This window comes from Gorilla gorilla, chromosome 14 (genome assembly GCF_029281585.2).
Source record: "Gorilla gorilla gorilla isolate KB3781 chromosome 14, NHGRI_mGorGor1-v2.1_pri, whole genome shotgun sequence".
Classification (NCBI taxonomy): domain Eukaryota; kingdom Metazoa; phylum Chordata; class Mammalia; order Primates; family Hominidae; genus Gorilla; species Gorilla gorilla.
Genome location: NC_073238.2, coordinates 37,709,435 through 37,730,503, shown reverse-complemented (window position 1 = coordinate 37,730,503; position 21,069 = coordinate 37,709,435). Strand labels below are relative to the sequence as shown.

The window sequence follows — 21,069 nt, the reverse complement described above, 5'->3', positions numbered from 1 at the left end:
GCGCCTGTAATCCCAACTACTCAGGCAGCTGAGGCAGGCAAATCACTAGAACCCGGGAGGCGGAAGTTGCAGTGAGCAGAGATCAGCCACTGCCCTCCAGCTGGAGAGACAGAGCAAGACTCCATGTAAGGTTAAAAAAAAAAAAAAAAAAAAGAAATGGGTGCTATACTGAAGCACTCAAATGTGGAAACATCAGATGAGAATTTATATACAAGGGAAACAAACATATATGTCTAAAAATCTTGTATAATGTTAAGCATATAATTATTAAGGAACAAAAAGCACTTCTGTAGTTGAAAACAGTAAAAATTAAGTTGAACTAAATGTATATTACTATTTCATTACAAGCAGAGATAGTCTTTGTATTATATTTAAATGAAGGTATTATCCATATGAAAGATAAATATAAATTAGAGCCTGTTCCCCAATTTCTGCTTTTCTCTTAGGTTGTTTCTTTTTTTATTTTCAAGAGTTCTTTCTATATTCTGAACACAAAACCTTTGCTGATTGCTGTGTGGCAAATATCTTCTATTTTATATAGCTTGCCTTAGGTGAGCAGAAATTCTTAATTTTAATGTAACTTGAATTTTTTTTTTTTTTTTTTTGAGACAGAATCTTACTCCCAGGCTGGAGTGCAATGATGCAGTCTAAGCTCATTGCAGACTGCCTCCTGGGCTCAAGTGATCCTCTCACCTCAGCCTCCCTAGTAACTGTGACTACAAGTGCGTGCCACCATGCCTGGCTAATTTTTGTATTTTTTGTAGAGATGGAGTTTTGCTGTGTTGCCCAGGTTGGTCTCAAACTCCTGAGCTCAGGGGTTCCGCCTGCCTCAGTGTTCCAAAGTGCTGGGATTACAGGTGTGAGCCACCGCACCCGGCCTTGTAGTTTGATTTTAACAATCCTTTCCTTTAGGGTTACTGCTTTCTATTTGTTTTTAAAGGAATTCTTATTTACCCTGAAGCCATAAAGATGTTGTGTTCCACTTCCTTCTAAAATTTTTAAGGTTTGATTTTCTCACTTATGTGCTTAATCATCTAGAATTGATACTTGTGCACAGTATGGGGTTCAGATAAATTTTTGTGCTTGTTTCCATATAGTTAACCACTTGCCCCAGTAACATTTTTGGAATGGCCCAGCTTTCCCCCACTAAACCCTGCTGATACCTCTCTCATGTATCAGGTTCTCATTAATGCAAGGGTCTGTCTCTGAGCCTTTTACTCTCTTTGATTGTTCCCATGTGAATGCCACATAATTATTATGGTTTCATGTTAAAGCTTAATATCTTCTAGAGCAAGTCTTCCCTCTTCTTCTTAAGTAGTGTCTTTGGTTATTGTGTTTTTATTCTACAAGGTTGCTGGGGTTTTGATTCAAATTGCTTTGAATTACAAGATGAATTTGAGGAGAGTTGACATTTCAATGATATTTAATCTTCTGGTTCATCATGTACATGACTCTATTTTTAAAGGGTCTTTTTAATGTCTTTCATTAAAGTTCATAGATTTTCTTCTTAAAATTCCTATGTAAGTTCTTTCATTATAATTATTCCAAGGTAACATTTTTTTCTTGCTTGATAAATGTCTATCATTAACAAATACTTTTCTCTTAAACTCTTGCTGGTATGTAGAAATGCAATTTAACTTATATCAGTAATCTTGAAAAAATCTATTATTAACATTGTCAGTTTGTATGAATTTTTTTGAATACTCTATCCATGAATAGTGATGGTTTTGTTCCCCTCTTACTTCCCCTCCTCCCTGTTCCTCTTTGTTTTTTCTGTCTTGTACTGGCTGCCCCCTCCAATACATGCTGAGTAGAAATAGAGATCAAGAAATATCCTTATCACTGCTAAGCATGAGATTTGCCATTTAATTTGCCCTTTAAAAAAGTTCCCTTCTACTTTTTTTTTTTTTTTTTTAAGATGGAGTTTCTTGTTGCCCAGGCTGGAGTGCAATGGCAAGATATTGGCTCACTGCAACCTCTGCCTCCCGGGCTCAAGCAATTCTCTTGCCTCAGCCTCCCGAGTAGCTGGGACTACAGACATGCGCCACCACGCCCAGCTAATTTTATATTTTTAGTAGAGACAGGGTTTCACCAAGTTGGTCAGGCTGGCCTCGAATTCCTGGGCCTAAGTGATCTGGCCTCTGTGGCCTCCCAAAGTGGTAGGATTACAGGTGTGAGCCATGGTGCCCGGTTGACTTTTTTTCTTTTACCTTAATCAATCTTCCAGAAGTTTGCCAATTTTAGTAGTGTTTTTAAGGAATTAACTTTTATTTTTGCTGATAGTCCCCATTGTATCTTTGTTTTCTCTTTCATTAATTCTGCTCTCATCTTTATTTCCTATTTTCTTTGGGTTTATCCCCAAGACATTTTTTCATAAATTCCTTTTTTGAGATGGAGTCGGCTCTGTCCCCCAGGCTGGAGTGCAGTGGCGTGATCTTGGCTCACTGCAACCTCCGCCTAGTGGGTTCAAGTGATTCTCCTGCCTCAGCCTCCCGAGTAGCTGGGATTACAGGCACACACCACCATGCCCGGCTAATTTTTTGTATTTTTTAGTAGAGACAGGGTTTCACCATGTTGGCCAGGCTGGTCACGAACTCCTGACCTCAGGTGACCTAACAGCCTCAGTCCCCCAGAGTGCTAGGATTACAGACGTGAGCCACCACGCCCGGCCTTTTTCCTAAATTCTTAAAATGGATACTCAACTCATTAATTTTTAGCTTTCCTTCCTTCTGGATGAAATCATTAAAGGATATACATTTTCTCATAAATTTACTGATCTCCATTTCTAGTAACAAAGAGCAGGTTAAAGACTTAGTGTTTTCAGCAGGCACTTCGATCAGCATTTAATGAGTCATTTTGTATTCATTTTATTTATCTTTAAAGTTATTCTCTATTTGTGGTACTGGGTTTCCATTTATAGTAGATGGAAAGTTTCTTTTCATAATACATTTATTTAATTAAAATATCATTTTGGGAAAAATAAATATTAAGTAAAGAATAAATAGGTGGTGTACAAGGAGGCCAAAGATCACCAAAGTAGTATGTTGTAGCTCAAAAATTAAAAACAAATTATGAGAGTGATTCATCACGGGCTGTATTTTGAGAAAAGAATGATCTGGGTAACGGCTGCCTTATCACCTTCACATGTATTGGCTCACAGCATACATAATGATTCAATCATGGTAGGTAATTTCTGACAATTATGGAGAGTATGGCAATTTCCAGGGGGATGAACATGTGTAAACGTTCTAAGTTTCCAGGAAAGGAACAATAGTGTTTGGAATTCTAAATTGTGAGTTAGATGTTAATGGCAGAAGTAGTATTAAAATTAAAAGACTGGGCTGGGTGCAGTGGCTCACACCTGTAATCCCAGCACTTTGGGAAGGCTGAGGTGGGTGGATCACCTGAGGTGAGAAGTTCGAGAGCAGCCTGACCAACATAGTGAAACCCTGTCTCTACTAAAAATACAAAAATTAGCCAGGCATAGTGGTGCATGCCTGTAGTCCCAGCTACTCGGGAGGCTGAGGTAGGAGAATTGCTTGAACCCGGGAGGCGGAGGTTGCAGTGAGCCAAGATCGGCCACTGCACTCCAGCCTAGGCAACAGAGCGAGACTCCATCTCAAAAAATAAAAAAAAGAAAAGAAAAATAAAAATGAAATTAAAGACTGGATTATTTGAAAGAGATTGCATTCAGGAGGTGTGAGACAAGGACACAGTGATCTCTGAGACCTAGCATGTGTGTATCAAGGACAAGTCATGTCATGTTTAACCCACTTCCCCCTTATTAATAGATGAGACTATCGGACTGGCCAAGCAGTGTAAGTCAGGAGGAAGACTGCAGCTTGGATTAGTAATACATTGGGCAGAATCATCCTATTCTGTTAGAAATGACAGGAATAAATGTGATTGACAACAGTATATTTATAATGGCTAAGAGAGTTACTGAGGAAATATTATCCAAAGATTGATTTTTGTAATAAATGTATCATTGCCCATGGGGAGTAAAATTTAATAATTTGCCACGGAGCTCTATGCTGTTTAGCAGTGTTATCAAACACGGCCTGGTGATATGAAGTTAATTAATATTCTGCATTACAGAACATGTATTCTTAAAGATATCCACAAACTGGAATTAGAGATTCAGTGAGGTCGACAAGCATGAATGTGCAGTGTTCCACTGAGATCAATACTGCTCTGATTGCCTTCTGATGTTCCTACAGAGGCCGAACACTAGTGGCAGATAGCCCTGGAGGTCCTGCTTCCAGTGTAACTAATTCCAGATTTCCCTTGAGTTCTGATCTATCATATAAAACCTGCATGTTTTATATTCATATAAACGTGTTTATATTCATACTTTTTTTTCTTTCTGAGACGGAGTCTGGCTCTGTCACCCAGGCGAGAGTGCAGTGGCGCGATCTCTGCTCACTGTAGGCTCCGCCTTCTGGGTTCACACCATTCTCCTGCCTCAGCCTCCTGACTGGCTGGGACTACAGGTGCCCACCACCACGCCCGGCTAATTTTTTGTATTTTTAGTAGAGACGGGGTTTCACTGTGTTAGCCAGGATGGTCTGGATCTCCTGACCTCGTGATCCTCCTGCCTCGGCCTCCCAAAGTGCTGGGATTACAGGCGTGAGCCACTGTGCACGGCCCCAAGTCCTATATTTTACAGATAAAGAAATTGATCCTAATCCTTTACTTTATTATACATGACCTCTTTTAATTTTAAACATTTCAAACTGGAGTCCAATTTTAAGTCTATTATCATACAAAAGGTTTCCATCCTCTTGCTAATATAGTTCCTTAATTTAATTTTAGTTCTTAAATCCTAAATTTACATATATAGTTTTCTACTTCTTAGCATGACAATCAAAATTTCATGAATTATTCATGAAAGAATAATAAGATTTTGCATTGGTATGTTTGAATTAATCTCACTCATGATGCCTAGTAATATTTTTAATTATAGCAAGTTACTGGGAAAGTGTTTTCAGAAAAGCATTTACAGTGAATATGGAGCTCTTTTCCTGGGTTTTCATGAACATCCAAGAACTGATAATGTAATCAGTATGGCTTAGGTTGTTATTCCTACATTCCTTTTTTTCCCCACAGTGAAACATTGTTGCATAGCAAACGCAGAATAAGAAGTCCGGAGCTGGTCTTCTTGTTTCCAGTCCATCCCTTCCTGGTTGGATGGGCTGAAACAAGTAACTGACCTTCCTGTGCATCAAGTTTAACATATCAGCATCTCTACCTTTCTTGTTCCGTCTACTTGAAATTTAGTATGATAATGTCTAAGAGAGCATCTTCAAAATTACGAAGTATTTTAGAACAATGAATGGGCAGAAAGTGCAGTCTCATGTGTCCCTCCACTTACATTGTTTATAAAGTTTGCCGGCTGGGCGCAGTGGCTCATGCCTGTAATCCCAGCACTTTGGGAGGCTAGGGCAGGCGCATCACCTGAGGTTGAGAGTTCAAGACCAGCCTGACCAACGTGGAGAAATCCCGTCTCTACTAGAAATAGAAAATTAGCTGGGTGTGGTGGTGCTTGCTTGTAATCCCAGCTACTCAGGAGGCTGAGGCTGGAGGATCGATTGAACCCCGGAGGAAGAGGTTGCAGTTAGCTGAGATTGTGCCATTGCACTCCAGCCTAGGCAAAAAGAGCGAAACTCCTTCTCAAAAAACAAAAAAAAAGTTTCTCATTTTTCACTGAGGCTTCCTTGGGTTAGCCCAGATTGTGCCCAGCACCCTAAAAAATAAAAATTAAAAAGAAAGTTTGTCATTTTTTTCTTCTATTTATTTCTTAAAATGTTAGACTATTACAGGCACCAATATTTATAAGGAATATTACTAGTAAAATAAAGCCTTTCTGATAACACATTTACCCTTCCTTTTCTTAAGTAAATATTTTGCTTTCAAACATGAGTTATTATTGTACACATAAAGATGTAGGTTTGGGTCGGGTGCAGTGGCTCACACCTGTAATCCCAGCAGTTTGGGAGCTCGAGAGGCAGGGAGATCACTTGAGGTCAAAAGTTCAAGACCAGCCTGGCCAACAGGGCAAAACCCCATCTCCACTAAAAATACAAAAACTAGCTGAGTGTGAGGGCAGGCGCCTGTAATCCCAGCTACTCAGGAGGCTGAGGCAGAAGAATCACTTGAACTTGGGAGGTAGATGTTGCAGTGAGCCAAGATCATGCCACTTCACTCCAGCCTGGACAATAGAGGGAGGCTCTGTCTCAGAAAAAAAAAAAAAAAAAAAAAAAAAAAGGGTTTGGATTTAAAGGGTGTTGTTCCTGAAAAAAGGCACATCGCATGTGAGTGAAGCACATACTGCCACTTGGAAGAAGTCAGGGAAATAGAGGGAACATGAAACTTAAGTGGTTAAGTAGATGTACTTCTAATTTTATTTTTTTTTTGAGACAGAATCTGGCTCTGTTGTCCAGGCGGGGGGAGTGCAGTGGCGCGATCTTGGCTCACTGCAAGCTCCGCCTCCTGGGTTTACGCCATTCTCCTGCCTCAGCCTCCCAAGTAGCTGGGACTACAGGCACACGCCACCACGCCCGGCTAATTTTTTGTATTTTTAGTAGAGACGGGGTTTCACTGTATTAGCCAGGATGGTCTCAATCTCCTGACCTTGTGACCTGCCCGCCTCTGCCTCCCAAAGTGCTGGGATTACAGGCGTGAGCCACCGCGCCCGGCCGATGTATTTTTAATTTCTATAGCTGCACATGTGCGTTTGTTGGTTGCCTGTCTTGTGAGGCCAGAAACGAATGCCATGCTCTTTGGCAGAGCTGTAGTGCCACTAGCAGAGTATAATTAGAAAGTCACTGGAGCTGAGTACCATGGCCCTCTTCAATGAGGAATTGCATTTTCAGTGCATTGACTTCAAGTGCTTTTCCTTAACCCTTTCTTTACCCTTCCTTGATTTTTCTTCCAGGATCACAGAAGTGAGGCCAAGATGCCCGTGTCACCAGAGCCAGAAGAAAGGCTCCTACCAAAGCATATTTTACATCTGCTGAGATGAGGGTGAGAAACAAAATCCAAGAATTTCTGCAACGTTTTCCCCAAGAACCTTCAAAAAGAAATACAGAAAATTCTCAGATGAAAATAAATTGATTTTTCTTTGGGGGAAAGCCAAAAACCTTTAGCGAATCCACACTGTTTTATCCTGAGAACTTCCGTGGGTCGCTGGATCAGCAGGCAACCATTATCAGACTGGAGAGTCATACTTTAAGGAACACAAATGCAACACACGACAATGTTTCCTGACATCAGATGATGAATGGACACTGAAGGGAAAAACAGGCTTTTTTTCCACCTGGCAGGAAGAGCTGAACTTGGAGTACACATTTAAAGGAAGCACAGAGGGAAGACTTAAACAGAAGAAAGAAGCATACTTGCATGGTTTTCACAAACAAATATCCCAGGAGAAGTGATCATGGAGACCAAGGAGAACAGGTAAATGAGTTAATGTTTTAAATGACAATAATTTGCATTGGGATTTTAAGACTTGTTGGATTTTCCCAAATGAAACATAGGCAAAAACATATGAAAGCACTCGAGAGGTAAAAGTGAACTAACCATCCATATCTCAGTTCTAACTGAAATTGTATATGTAATTTTTCAAGCCAAGGGTTAAAAATAATTTCTTTGACTTTGCCCAGATAGTTTTGCATTTTGTTTATACTGGTGAGGCTATTGCAATGGAGAGCTAACTGGATGTAGCCCATTTTCTCATTCATAAAATGTATCTATGAGTGCCTCTCACTGCCATATGATTGTTTGGAAAATATAAAATAAACAACTGTGAAATACTTAGAATTGTATTGAATAACCTGAGAGAGGGAGAGGGGAGAGAGAGAGAGAGAAAGAGAACTCTACTTTTCCCTTTATAAATTATGACAATAAAATATAATGCTTGCTCTTTTTCTCAGATTTAGTTGCTATCTTATAAATATATGTTTATTTTACAAGCTTGAGGATTTGTGCAAAAAATAAAATGTATGTATATTTATATAACTATTCCTTAAATTTCTGTATGTACTTCTTTTTTTCTTAAGCATAACAAAATACTTTTTCATTAAGTTTGAATGCTGTATTTCCATTTTAGTGCCATAGAGATCAGGGAATTCTTCACATCTTGTAACCTAAAGATATCAACAAATAAAACGTCTTCATATTTGGCTTTCCAAAGCAAAACATTGAAAAGAACTCACTGTATTGCTCTTTACCTTTTGAAAATTGTCACCCGTTAGACAGTGGAACAAAGTGATACTTTTTCAGTAGTGTTGCCTCTTAGTTTCAGGATTCATTTTGTGACTGATTGTTATTTAAGTGTGTGAATGGACAAGAGTATTGAGACGACTTTATGGGTTTGATTTTTATTAAATGATTGAAATATTTGATTGTTTTCCATATTTCTAGTATTATGAGGTCATGTGAGATTAATTTCCACACCATTACTGATGCTAAATTATTTAAACATGAGAGAAGTCTACTTATCTATCATCATACATGTTATCTTGCAGTATTTCTGTGGGTTTTTTTAAACCTTTTAAAATGCTTCCATATTAGTGCATTCCCTCCTAGTTTTGGAACCAGACTTTTTTTCAAATCAAAGGTGAACCCATTTCCCTTTAACTTACCAGTTGACTTCTTTGTATTGGTAATTTCGTTTATACATCCATTTTAAAGAGCAGTGACTATGTAGAATCATTGACGCTGACACTAACTATAAATGTTGAATAATTAGGATTGATTTGATGCATCCAAAACCAGCAGGTTATGCTGTCTTTGTATTCAAAATGTGATAAATTCCATTCACAGCTAGAAAAAATATGAATTAACTTTGCGTGTATTTTTGCAGAGATTTACATAATATAGGCTTTACGTACCAAGTTACTTAAAGCTAAAATGTTAGTGACTAGATATAGCCACATTTATGAACACACAGAGTAGATGTTTTGAGAGTCAAAACATCAGTCTTTTTTTAAAAAATAAATACACTTTTATCAAACCAGGCTGGTTTATATAAAACCAGCTGGGTGCGGTGGCTCACACCTGTAATCCCAGCACTTTGGGAGGCTGAGATCAGGAGTTCCAGACTAGCCCGACCAACATGGCAAAACCCCGTCTTTACTAAAAACGCAAAATTAGCTGGACATGGTGGAACAATCCCAGCTACTCGGGAGGCTGAGGCAATAGAATCGCTTGAACCCAGGAGGCGGAGGTTGCAGTGAGCCAAGATCCTGCCATTGCACCAGCCTGGACAACAAGAGTGAAACTCCATGTTTAAAAAAAAAAAAAAAAAAAAAAAAAAGAAGGCCAGCACGGTGGCTCACCCCTGTAATCCCAGCACTTTGGGAGGCCGAGGCGGATGGATCACGAGGTAAGGAGATCGAAACCATGCTGGCTAACACGGTGAAACCCTGTCTCTACTAAAATACTAAAAACTAGCCGGGCGTGGTGGTGGGCACCTGTAGTCCCAGCTACTAGGGAGGCTGAGGCAGGAGAATGGTGTGAAGCTGGGAGGCGGAGCTTGCAATCAGTGAGCCGAGATCGCACCACTGCACTCCAGCCTGGGCCACAGAGCAAGAATCCGTCTCAAAAAAAAAAAAAAAAAAAAGTAAAACCTGTTTTATTAAGACCATAAATATGCCTAGTCTCGTTATTCTGGGGAAAAACAATTCTTTTTTTTTTTTTTCAGACGGGGTCTTGCTCTGTCGCCCAGGCTGGAGTGCAGTGGCGCAATCTCGGCTCACTGCAAGCTGCGCCTCCCAGGTTCATGCCATTCTCCTGCCTCAGCCTCCCGAGCTGGGGCTACAGGGCCCGCCACCATGCCCGGCTAATTTTTTGTATTTTTAGTAGAGATGGGGTTTCACCGTGTTAGCCAGGATGGTCTCGATTTCCTGACCTCGTGATCCACCCGCCTCGGCCTCCCGAAGTGCTGGGATTACAGGCGTGAGCTGCTGCGCCGGGCCAGAAAGAAAATTCTTAAAGAGGATCCACTCTAGGCTTCTGGAGCTCTGGTGTCCATAGTTGTGTGTGAGGGTGCTGGGGGCATGCTCAGAGTCACAGCATTAACACACAGGGCCTTCTCAGGCCCTGGCTTTATGGAAATATTGTGGGAAAAGCAGTTAAATTATCTAATAAGGCATGTAAAACCTGATGTACACAATGAAATGAAAGCAGATGTAGTATTAAATATATTCATGTGAAGTTTCAAGCTAAACGTTGCAACATAACGAATCTCATTTGTTGAAAGCTGCTTTGGGACTGGCTCCTTCTCCATTGCTTTCAGGAAGATGTTGGAGCATCAGAATATGTTAGTGCAAAAGGCAGATTCCAGGGGTGGGCCAGATTTGGGGAAACTGCCCCAAGGGTTCTGAGGAAACAGCTCTAGTTACAGTGTGCATAAGAGCAGAGCATACTTGGGCTTAATTCAGACTAGTGGAAATGTCTAGGAATCCTCTCTTATGTTGAGGGGCGGGGGCTTCATTTGATGAATGTGACAACTGAAGTCACATGACTTGCTCAAAATCATATTGACACCTATTAAAATAGTAAAGAAGACTTTACTCAGGGCTACTTTGATAGGCATCAAGACGATTGCAACAGGGGAGAGGGATAGGGACTCAACTCCTAATACAGCACAGACAGCTGAGGATTCACAGCCAATGTGCAGTGTGAGGGGTCACTGCATGGAAAATTACTAAGGGGGAATGTCAAAAGTCAGGGACTCTTGCTGAACTGACTTGAAACAATGATCGGCTATTAAGGTGGGGTTGAGGAATCCGATGGGATGTGGAGGTGATCAGATAGCCAGAGTCAGGGGATTCTGTCTGAACTGACTTGGCGGGATGCCTGCACCAACTGGGCTAGGCAGGTCAAAGGCAGGACCCGAAGACAATGCCGTGTCAAAAAGAAGGGGTGGGGGAGCCTGTCTAATGTTTGGCTAAAGAGAAAGTCTATTTTATTTTAGTTCCCCCTGTTGTTCATGAAAGAACAGACATTCTTCTGTCTGAACAATCTAAGTCCATTTCTTGTTGGTTGTCTTTTGTTCATTAAGGACCAGCTGAACCATCTGTTGAGACTTGGTGATAGAGGATATTTGCTGGATGGTTCAATAAGTCAGACATTTATGAAAAACAAAAAGAAAAACAGGCCGGGCGTGGTGGCTCATGCCTGTAATCCCAGCACTTTGGGAGGCCGAGGTGGGCAGATCATGAGGTCAGGGGATGGAGACCATCCTGGCTAACACAGTGAAACCCCGTCTCTACTAAAAATATAAAAAGATTAGCCAGGCGTGGTGGCAGGCGCCTGTAGTCCCAGTTACTTGGGAGGCTGAGGCATGAGAATGGTGTGAACCTGGGAGGTGGAGCTTGCAGTGAGCCGAGATCGTGCCACTGCACTCCAGCCTGGACAACAGAGCAAGACTCCATCTTGAAAAAAATAAATAAAAAGAAAAACAAAGATGCATGGGTAGAGCAGACTGTAAACTCAGTTTCTGAGTCTAGATGTCGGGCTTGCGGTATCTTCGGGTGGCAGAATGAGGATGGCAGTGGCCCTCTAGTGGCTGTCCTGGCTTTCAGTTTGAATGTCCTTGGTGATGGCATAGACATCAGTGTCACGGTCATGGTTATTTCCTGGAGCAGAGTGTGGAAGATACACTGTGCCAAATGGCTGACTTTAATTTGCAAAGAGGTGAAAAATAGCTCAAAGACAATGAACACATCTAGAAACTGATAACCCACAAGGGTGTGCCGTAGTTTTCTATTGAAGCATAAAATATCTCTCTACAGTGACGCCCCCTTTTTGATTCAAGATAACCAAAGTAAGATTGTTTTCATTGGTAAAATGTGTGGTTTCATTAGATTTGGCCTGATTATTTACATAAATGCAAAAAATAATAATTGATGACGTGAGGTTTTTTTTGCCCGTTAATTTTTTAAAGTCAGGTTTAATAGGATACAATTTACGTAAAATAAAATTCTCCCTTTTTGTAAATTTATTGTGATTTGAAAATACTAAAATTCATGATACGAATTCATGGTAAGAGAAGTGTTTTCTGTGGAATTGGCAGTTATTTAGTTGATATTAGGAGAAATAATACTTAATATTGGAACTTTTTTTATTATACTTTAAGTTTTGAGATACATGTGCAGAACATGTGGGTTTGTTACATAAGTATACATGTACCATGGTGGTTTGCTGCACCCATCAATCTGTCATCTACATTAGGTATTTCTCCCAATGCTATCCCTCCCCTAATCCCCATCCCCCGACAGGCCCTGGTGTGTGATGTTCCCCCCCACCCCGTGTCCATGTGTTTTCATCGTTCAACTCCCACTTACGAGTGAGAACATGTGGTGTTTGGTTTTCTGTTCCTGTGTTAGTTTGCTGAGAATGATGGTTTCCAGCTTCATCCATGTCCCTGCAAAGGACAGGAACTCATCCTTTTTATGGGTGCATAGTATTCCATTGTGTGTATGTGCCATATTTCCTTTATCCAGTCTATCACTGATGGGCATTTGGATTGGTTCCAATCTTTGCTATTGTGAACAGAGCTGCAATAAACATATGTGTGCATGTGTCTTTAGAGTGGAATGATTTATAATCCTTTGGGTATATATGCAGTAACGGGATTGCCGGGTCAAATGGTATTTCTGGACAGTGAGGAATCGCCACACTGTCTTCCACAATGGTTGAACTAATTTACACTCCCACCAACAGTGTAAAAGCTTTCCTATTTCTCCACATCCTCTCCAGCATCTGTTGTTTCCTGACTTTTTAATGATCACCATTCTAACTGGCATGAGATAGTATCTCATTGTGGTTTTGATTTGCATTTCTCTAATGGCCAGTGATGAGCTTTTTTTCAAATGTTTGTTGGCCACATAAATATCTTCTTTTGAGAAGTGTCTGTTCATATCCTTTGTCCACTTTTTAATGGGGTTGTTTTTTTTTCCTTGTAAATTTGTTTAAGTTCCTTGTAGATTCTGGATATTAGCCCTTTGTCAGATGGATAGATTGCAAAAATTTTCTCCCATTCTGTTCACTCTGATGATAGTTTCTTTTGCTGTGCAAAAGTTCTTTAGTTTAATTAGACCCCATTTGTCAATTTTGGCTTTGATTGCCATTGCTTTTGGTGTTTTAGTCATGAAGTCTTTGCCCATGCCTGTGTCCTGAATGGTATTGCCTAGGTCTTCTAGGATTTTTATGGTTTTAGATCTTACATTTAAGTCTTTAATCCGTCTTGAGTTAATGTTTGTATAAGGTGTAAGGAGTCCAGTTTCAGTTTTCTGCAAATGGCTAGCCAGTTTTCCCAATACCATTTATTAAATAGGGAATCCTTTCCCCATTGCTTGTTTTTGTCAGGTTTGTCAAAGATCAGATGGTTGTAGATGTGTGGCATTATTTCTGAGGACTCTTTTCTGTTCCATTGATTTATATATCTGTTTTGGTACCAGTACAATGCTGTTTTGGCTACTGTAGACTTGTAGTATGGTTTGAAGTCTAGTAATGTGATGCCTCCAGCTTTGTTATTTTTGCTTAGGATTATCTTGGCTATACGGGCTCTTTTTTGGTTCCATATGAAATTTAAAGTAGTTTTTTCTAATTCTTTGAAGAAAATCAATGGTAGCTTGATGGAGACAGCATTGAATCTATAAATTACTTTGAGCAGTATGGCCATTTTCATGATATTGATTCTTCTTATCCATGAGCGTGGAATGTTTTTTCATTTGTTTGTGTCCTCTCATATTTCCTTGAGCAGTGGTTTGTAGTTCTCCTTGAAAAGGTCCTTCACATCCCTTGTAAGATGTATTCTTAGGTATTTTATTCTTTTTGTAGCGATTGTGAATGAGAGTTCACTCATGATTTGGCTCTCTATTATTGGTGTATAGAAATGCTTGCGATTTTTTCATATTGATTTTGTGTCCTGAGACTGCTGAAGTTGCTTCTCAGCTTAAGGAGATTTTGGGCTGAGATGATGGGGTTTTCTAAATATGCAATCATTTCATCTCCAAATAGTGACAATTTGACTTCTTATCTTCCTATTTGAATACCCTTTATTTCTTTCTCTTGCCTGATTGCCCTGGCCAGAACTTCCAATACTATTTTGAATAGGAGTGGTAAGAGAGAGCATCCTTGTCTTGTGCCAGTTTTCAAAGGGAATGCTTCCAGCTTTTGCCCATTCAGTGTGATATTGGCTGTGGGTGTGTCGTAAATAGCTGTTATTATTTTGAGATACGTTCCATGAATACCTAGTTTTTTGAGAGTTTTTAGCATGAAGGAGTGTTGAATTTTATCAAAGGCCTTTTCTGCATCTATTGAGATAATCATGTGGTTTTTGTCATTGGTTCTTTTTATGTGATGGATTACGTTTATTGATTTGCGTATGCTGAACCAGCCTTGCATCCAACATCCACGGAACTCTCCACCCCAAAGCAACAGAATATACATTCTTCTCAGCACTACATCGCACTTAAAATTGACCACATAATTGGAAGTGAAACACTCCTCAGCAAATGCAAAAGAACACAAATCATAACAGTCTTTCAGACCACAGTGCAATCAAATTAGAACTTAGGATTAAGAAACTCACTCAAAACCGCACAACTAAATGGAAACTGAGCAACCTGCTCCTGAATGATTACTGGGTAAATAACAAAATTAAGGCAGAAATAAATAAGTTCTTTGAAACCAATGAGAACAAAGACACAATGTACCAGAATCTCTGGGACACTGCTAAAGCGCGTTTAGAGGGAAATTTATAGCACTAAATGCCCACAGGAGAAAGCAGGAAAGATCTGAAATTGACACCCTAACATCACAATTAAAAGAACTAGAGAAGCAAGAGCAAACACAGTCAAAAACTAGCAGAAGACAAGAAATAACTAAGATCAGAGCAGAACTGAAGGAGATAGAGACACAGAAAAAACCCTTCAAAAAATCAAGGAATCCAGGACCTGTTTTTTTGAAAAGATTAACAAAATAGATCACTAGCCAGACTAATAAAGAAGAAAAGAGAGAAGAATCAAATAGACATAATAAAAAATGATAAAGGGAATATCACCACTGATCCCACAGAAATGCAGACTACCATCAGAGAATACTATAAACACCTCTACGCAAATAAACTAGAAAATGTAGAGAAGATGGATAAATTCCTGGACATATACACCCTCTCAAGACTAAACCAGGAATAATTTGAATCCCTGAATAGACCAATAACAAGTTCTGACACTGAGGCAGAAATTAATAGCCTGCCAACCAAAAAAAGCCCAGGACCAGCCAAATTCTACCAGAGGTACAAAGAGGAGCTGGTACCATTGCTTCTGAAACTATTCCAAACAACAGAAAAAGAGGGACTCCTCCCTAACTGATTTTATGAAGCCAGCATCATCCTGATACCAAAACCTGGCAGAGACGTAAGTTTTTTGAAGTTTGCTTTGCTGGAACTTGTGACAAGGACTTTTTTTTTTTTTTAAGGTGGAGTCTCACTCTGTTGCCCAGGCTCACTGCAACCTCCACCTTCTGGGTTCAAGCGATTCTCCTGCCTCAGCCTCCCGAGTAGCTGGGATTACAGGCATCTGCCACCATGCCCAGCTAATTTTTTTTATATTTTTAGTAGAGACGGGGTTTCACCCTGTTGGCCAGGCTGGTCTCGAACTCCTGACCTCGTGATCTACCTGCCTTAGCCTCCCAAAGTGCTGGGATTATAGGCGTGAGCCACCATGCCCGGCCCTGATTAAACTTTTGAAAGCATCTGCAGGTTAGGAAGCCATGCTAAGAACTTGCTCTCAGACTTTATCTGCAATACCTTTATATTTGGGTGAATTCCTCTTTTCTAGGTCCTAAGGTTCCTGGGCCTGCCAGAAAATGACCTTCTTTACTCTTCTGGAAGGCTGGGAACTCCATAAGCAAGGTACCAGGCAGATTTCCCGAGAGGGCTTTGTAAGCATTCTCTCCATAAAGTCAACCTTCATTCCTTAAAACTGTCTGCTCATATCTGATTCTGTGCATATCATTCTCAAATATGACATTCCAGTCAAAGCCTTTGTCACATGACCAAAGTTTCCAATTATGCCTTGTTACAAGGGGAACAGATTCCTATTGAACTTATGCAAATAAATACGTAACTATGAAGATGAGTTTCTGAATTCTGGAGGGATTAGGTGGGAAGGCAAAGGTAAATGCTTTATTTCTGTTTACAAAGGCATAATCACTAAATTGCATGGTATAGATTGTGAATTATAGGTAGTTTAACTGTTATAGATAGCTTAACAGAAAAGGAATTTCTTAAATCCAACAGCAATATTCCAAACAAAAACCATTGTCATCATTTATTAGTTCATTCAGTCCCGTGTAATTAATTATTGTTCTGCTTGATCTAAGGTTAGCAATTTTATGAATCCATAGCTTCTCTACTGTATCTCTGGAAAGTCTTTTTTTTTTTTTTTTTTCGAGATGGAGTCTCGCTCTTTTGCCCAGGCTGGAGTGCAGTGGCGCAATCTCGGCTCACTGCAAGCTCCGCCTTCCAGGTTCCCGCCATTCTCCTGCCTTAGCCTCCCGAGTAGCTGGGACTACAGGCACTCGCCACAACACCGGCTAATTTTTTGTGTCTTTCGTGGAGACGGGTTTCGCCCTGTTAGCCAGGATGGCCTCAATCTCCTGACCTCATGATCTGCCCGCCTTGGCCTCCCAAAGTGCTGGATTAGAGGCGTAAGCCACCACGCCTGGCCTCTGGAAACTCTTAGTCTAGTAGTGTGGCCCCAAAGTTAATAAGGAATGCCATCAGTAGTCTGTTCCCAGATTACCTGGCTTAGTTCTTTCCATGGGTCTCTGAGACAGTCCCTTTTTGGTGAGGACAAGCACTTTGGCCTGTGATTGCAGATGCTTCTGGAAAAGCATCACAGTAGAAAATAAAACAAAAGTGATGCAAAAGCCTTAAGACGGTTAAAGAGCTAATGAAAGTTTATTTGACAAGGAAATTTTGTTATTTCTGTGGCATGTGTGAACCTCCAAAATTTGAGACAGGTCTCAGTTAATTTAGAAAGTTTATTTTGCCAAGGTTGAGGATCCATCCATGACACAGCCTCAGGAAGTCCTGATGACATGTGCCCAAGGTGGTCAGGGCAGAGGTTGGTTTTATACATTAAGGGAGGCATGAGACATCCATCAATATATGTAAGAAATACAGTGGTTTGGTCTCGAAAGGTGGGACAACTTGAAGCAAATGCAGGAAGACTGGAAGTGGGGAGGGAGCTTCTAGGTCACAGATAGGTGATACACAAGTGGTTGCATTCTTTTCAGTTTCTGGTTAGCCTTTCCAAAGGAGGCAAATCAGATATGCATCTATCTCAGAGAGCAGAGGCGTGACTTTGAATAGAATGGGAGGCAGGTTGGCCCTAAGCAGTTCCCAGCTTGAGTTTTCCTTAGCGATTTTGGGGGCCCAAGATCTTTTCCTCTTATATGTGTAACATTTTAAAACGGTAACTAGAATTATGACTAAAAATATTATACCAGGACATGTCATGGACAATGCAGGTATTGACACATTTTCTAGGAACTTCTTATAATTTCTAAAATATTTATATTAATAATATTTACCCATTTGAATGCAACCTGGCAAAGGTTAGGTATCTTTTTTTTATTTGACACGCTTTTTATTCAGTTCAACAAATCAAGTAAACTTAATAATTTTTAACATCACTCTATTTACAAGGTGAAAGAACAAATTTGGGAGGATTTTCCAAGGGCCTTATGGGAAAACTCAAGGTCAATTGTAGATCAAGGTTTTGTTTAGGATTTGATTTGGGGGAGGCAAAATTGTCAAAAATATCAAGAGGTTTGAACATTTGACTAAATAGGATGTTAGGTTGGTGTGAAACAATGCTTAGCTACCTATTTAACCAAAGTGACTGGCCGGGCGCGGTGGCTCACGCCTGTAATCACAGCACTTTGGGAGGCCAAGGCGGGTGGATCATGAGGTCAGGAGATCGAGACCATCCTGGCTAACACGGTGAAACCGTGTCTCTACTAAAAATACAAAAAATTAGCCGGGTGTGGTGGCGGGCACCTGTAGTCCCAGCTACTCAGGAGGCTGAGGCAGGAGAATGGCATGAACCTGGGAGGCAGAGCTTGCAGTGAGCTGAGATCGCGCCACTGCACTCCAGCCTGGGTGACAGAGCGAGACCCCTTCTCAAAAAAAAATAAAATAAAATAAGTAAATAAAAATAACCAAAGTGACTGAGGACTAAGCTCTGATTTTTATCTTACCCAAATTCCTATCTAAGGGGTCTAGGGAGTCACGCCATATAAACCATAAATTCTAATCAGATGGGTTATATTTGACCCTATATATTGTGACTTACAATTCAGTCTCACTCTGGCATAACATTATGAGACAAGGGAAAAAGATTTAACCTCAAAATATATTTCCTTGCCATACCTTGAAATTGCCCTGCTAAATCTCTTGTGGGAAAAATCCACATTCTATAGAGAATCCCCTTCCCTTGTTTGTTTTCCTTCCTTCCTTCCTTCCCAGATCCAGGAGATAATTGTAAGAGTTAAAGAAAGAGGTAAGAAACACAAAATGTGGCTTGGCAGTCAAAGACAGGTTTTCTTTAGTTAAAACCTGAGAGGCACCCCTGGCCGATAGCAGTCAGGAGCACTTTCTCTTATAGGTTAAGAGTATATATTGGTTTTAGGGTGAGGGGGCTTATCACAAGCTTGGAATGTTTATGTGTGCGGAGAAGTTTATGGCAGGGTTGGAAGCCCTCTGGTAGGAGGGGAGGTTATCTCAAGGCTGGCATCTTCCTGGCTGGAGGGGTAAGAATTTGGGTAAGATAAAAATGAGAGCTTAGTCCTCAGTCACTTTGGTTATTTTTATTTACTTATTTTATTTTATTTTTTTTGAGAAGGGGTCTTGCTCTGTCACCCAGGCTGGAGTGCAGTGGCGCGATCTCGGCTCACTGCAAGCTGCGCCTCCCAGGTTCATGCCATTCTCCTGCCTCAGCCTCCCGAGTAGCTGGGACTACAGGTGCCCAGCTTATCTAGGGGCTAGCATGTCTGTGATGGGGGATGTTAGAAACAAGAGCTCAGAGTCACAAGGAAAACGAGCACTCAAAGGATTTCTCAGCAAGACAAATTTACTTCTGCAGAAGGGTGCCACTCACACTTCTGGCCACTGCGAGAACACACCAAACAAAGGAGGGAAGGAGGTTTTATCCCTAAGGTGGTTAGTCCCTGCTTCTGTGTCCTGTCCCCATAGGCTGGAGTAGGAGTGAATGAACTATCTAAACTGACCCAATTGGCTACTGTTTAAAATTGAATATGGCTAATTAGGTGGGAAGGGAGAGGCTGTCCATTACAGTACAAGACATGTTTGGGCATGTCAGGGCATGGCAAAGGCGGGAAGGGTAGTTTCGGCGGGAGGGGCAGTTTACAGAATGGGTAGCCAGGAGTAAAAGAGGACTCTTTCCAAACAAGAAAGAGATGTTATAGATTGGGACCGGCAGGAGAAGTTGTTTACAGAGCAGGTAGCTTAGGAGAAAGGACAAGGAAGTTGATCTCGAGAACAAAGAACAAGGAGGTCAGAAATTAAACCTTTGAAGAGGAACTTACTGTATCTGACAGGGAGGAGTTTGGGATGTTTCTGGTTGGAGATGTTATTTGTGGTTTATGGTCATGCTGACCTTAGCTATCAGGCTGATGCCGTTTGGATTTAGGTGGTTTTTTATTAAGGTGAACTTTAGAATGAGGGGCTTGTCCGAGATGGCGATGCTCCTGCTCTATCAATAATTAACTAAGAGCCAGGCATCCATTTTTTTTTTTTTTTTTTTGAGATGGAGTCTCGCTCTATTACCAGACTGAAATGCAGTGGCACAATCTCGGCTCACTGCAACCCCTGCCTCCCAGGTTCAAGCAATTCCCCTGTCTCAACCTCCCGAGTAGCTGGGACTACAAGTGTGCACCACCACTCCCAGCTAATTTTTTTTTGTATTTTAGTAGAGATGGGGTTTCACCATGTTGGCCAGGGTGGTCTCAACCAGGCATCCTTTTAAGTCCAATAAAAAACAATTTACAACCTGCTCTCTCTGAAGTCTGTTATCTAAGAGCTTCCTCTGCACAATAAAACTTTGTCTCCACAATCCTTTACCTTAACCTAAACATTCCTTTCCATTGATCCCAGATCTCAATTGTCCTCAAATAATAATATTTGATAAGCTCAACCAATTGTCAACCAGACAATGTTTAAATTTACCTGTAGCCTGGAAGCCCCTGCTTTGAGTTGTTCCACCTTTCTGAACCAAACCAGTGTATTTATTTATTTATTTATTTATTTTTTGAGATGGAGTTTCACTCTTGTCGCCCAGGCTGGAGTATAATGGCGCCATCTTGGCTCACTGCAACCTTTGCCTCCTTGGTTCAAGCAATTCTCCTGCCTCAGCCCCCTGAGTAGCTGGAACTACAGGCACGCACCACCACGCCTTGCTAATTTTTTATATTTTTAGTAGAGATGGGGTTTCACCGCGTTGGCCAGGCTGGTCTCGAACTCCTGACCTCAGGTGATCTGCCCACCTTGGCCTCCCGAAGTGCTAGGATTACAGGCATGAGCCACCACACCCAGCCAAAACCATGTATTTCTTAAATGTATTTTTAAAATTTAATTTAATTTTATTTTATTTTTTGAGATGGAGTTTTGCTCTTGTTGCCCAGGCTGGAGTGCAATGGCATGATCTTGGCTCACTGCAACCTCCACCTCCCGGGTTCCAGCGATTCTCCTGCCTCAGCCTCCTGAGTAGCTGGGATTACAGGCATGCGTCACCATGCCTGGCTAATTTCATATTTTTGGCAGAGACAGGGTTTCTCCATGTTGGTCAGGCTGGTCTCGAACTCCCAACCTCAGGTGATCTGTCCACCTCGGCCTCCCAAAGTGCTGAGATTACAGGCATGAACCACTGCACCTGGCCTGAATTTATATAAGTTCTGATTTATCTCTAAGCCAATGTGAATAGAAATCCTTTAAGGGATTTTATAAGTTAACTTGGCAATCCCATGCAG

General features: G+C 40.9%; 1 protein-coding gene across 3 annotated transcripts in view; it reads left to right on the top strand.

Moving 5' to 3' along the window:
* SACS (sacsin molecular chaperone) overlaps positions 1-21,069 on the top strand; it is a 103,838-nt gene that overhangs the window by 15,041 nt on the left and 67,728 nt on the right. For all 3 annotated transcript variants that reach the window (XM_063697189.1, XM_055359668.2, XM_004054249.4), the window contains exon 2: positions 6,938-7,458. In XM_063697189.1, coding sequence (XP_063553259.1) covers positions 7,439-7,458 — 20 coding nt within the window. In that variant the 5' untranslated portion in view covers positions 6,938-7,438. The remainder of the gene's footprint in view (positions 1-6,937; positions 7,459-21,069) is intronic.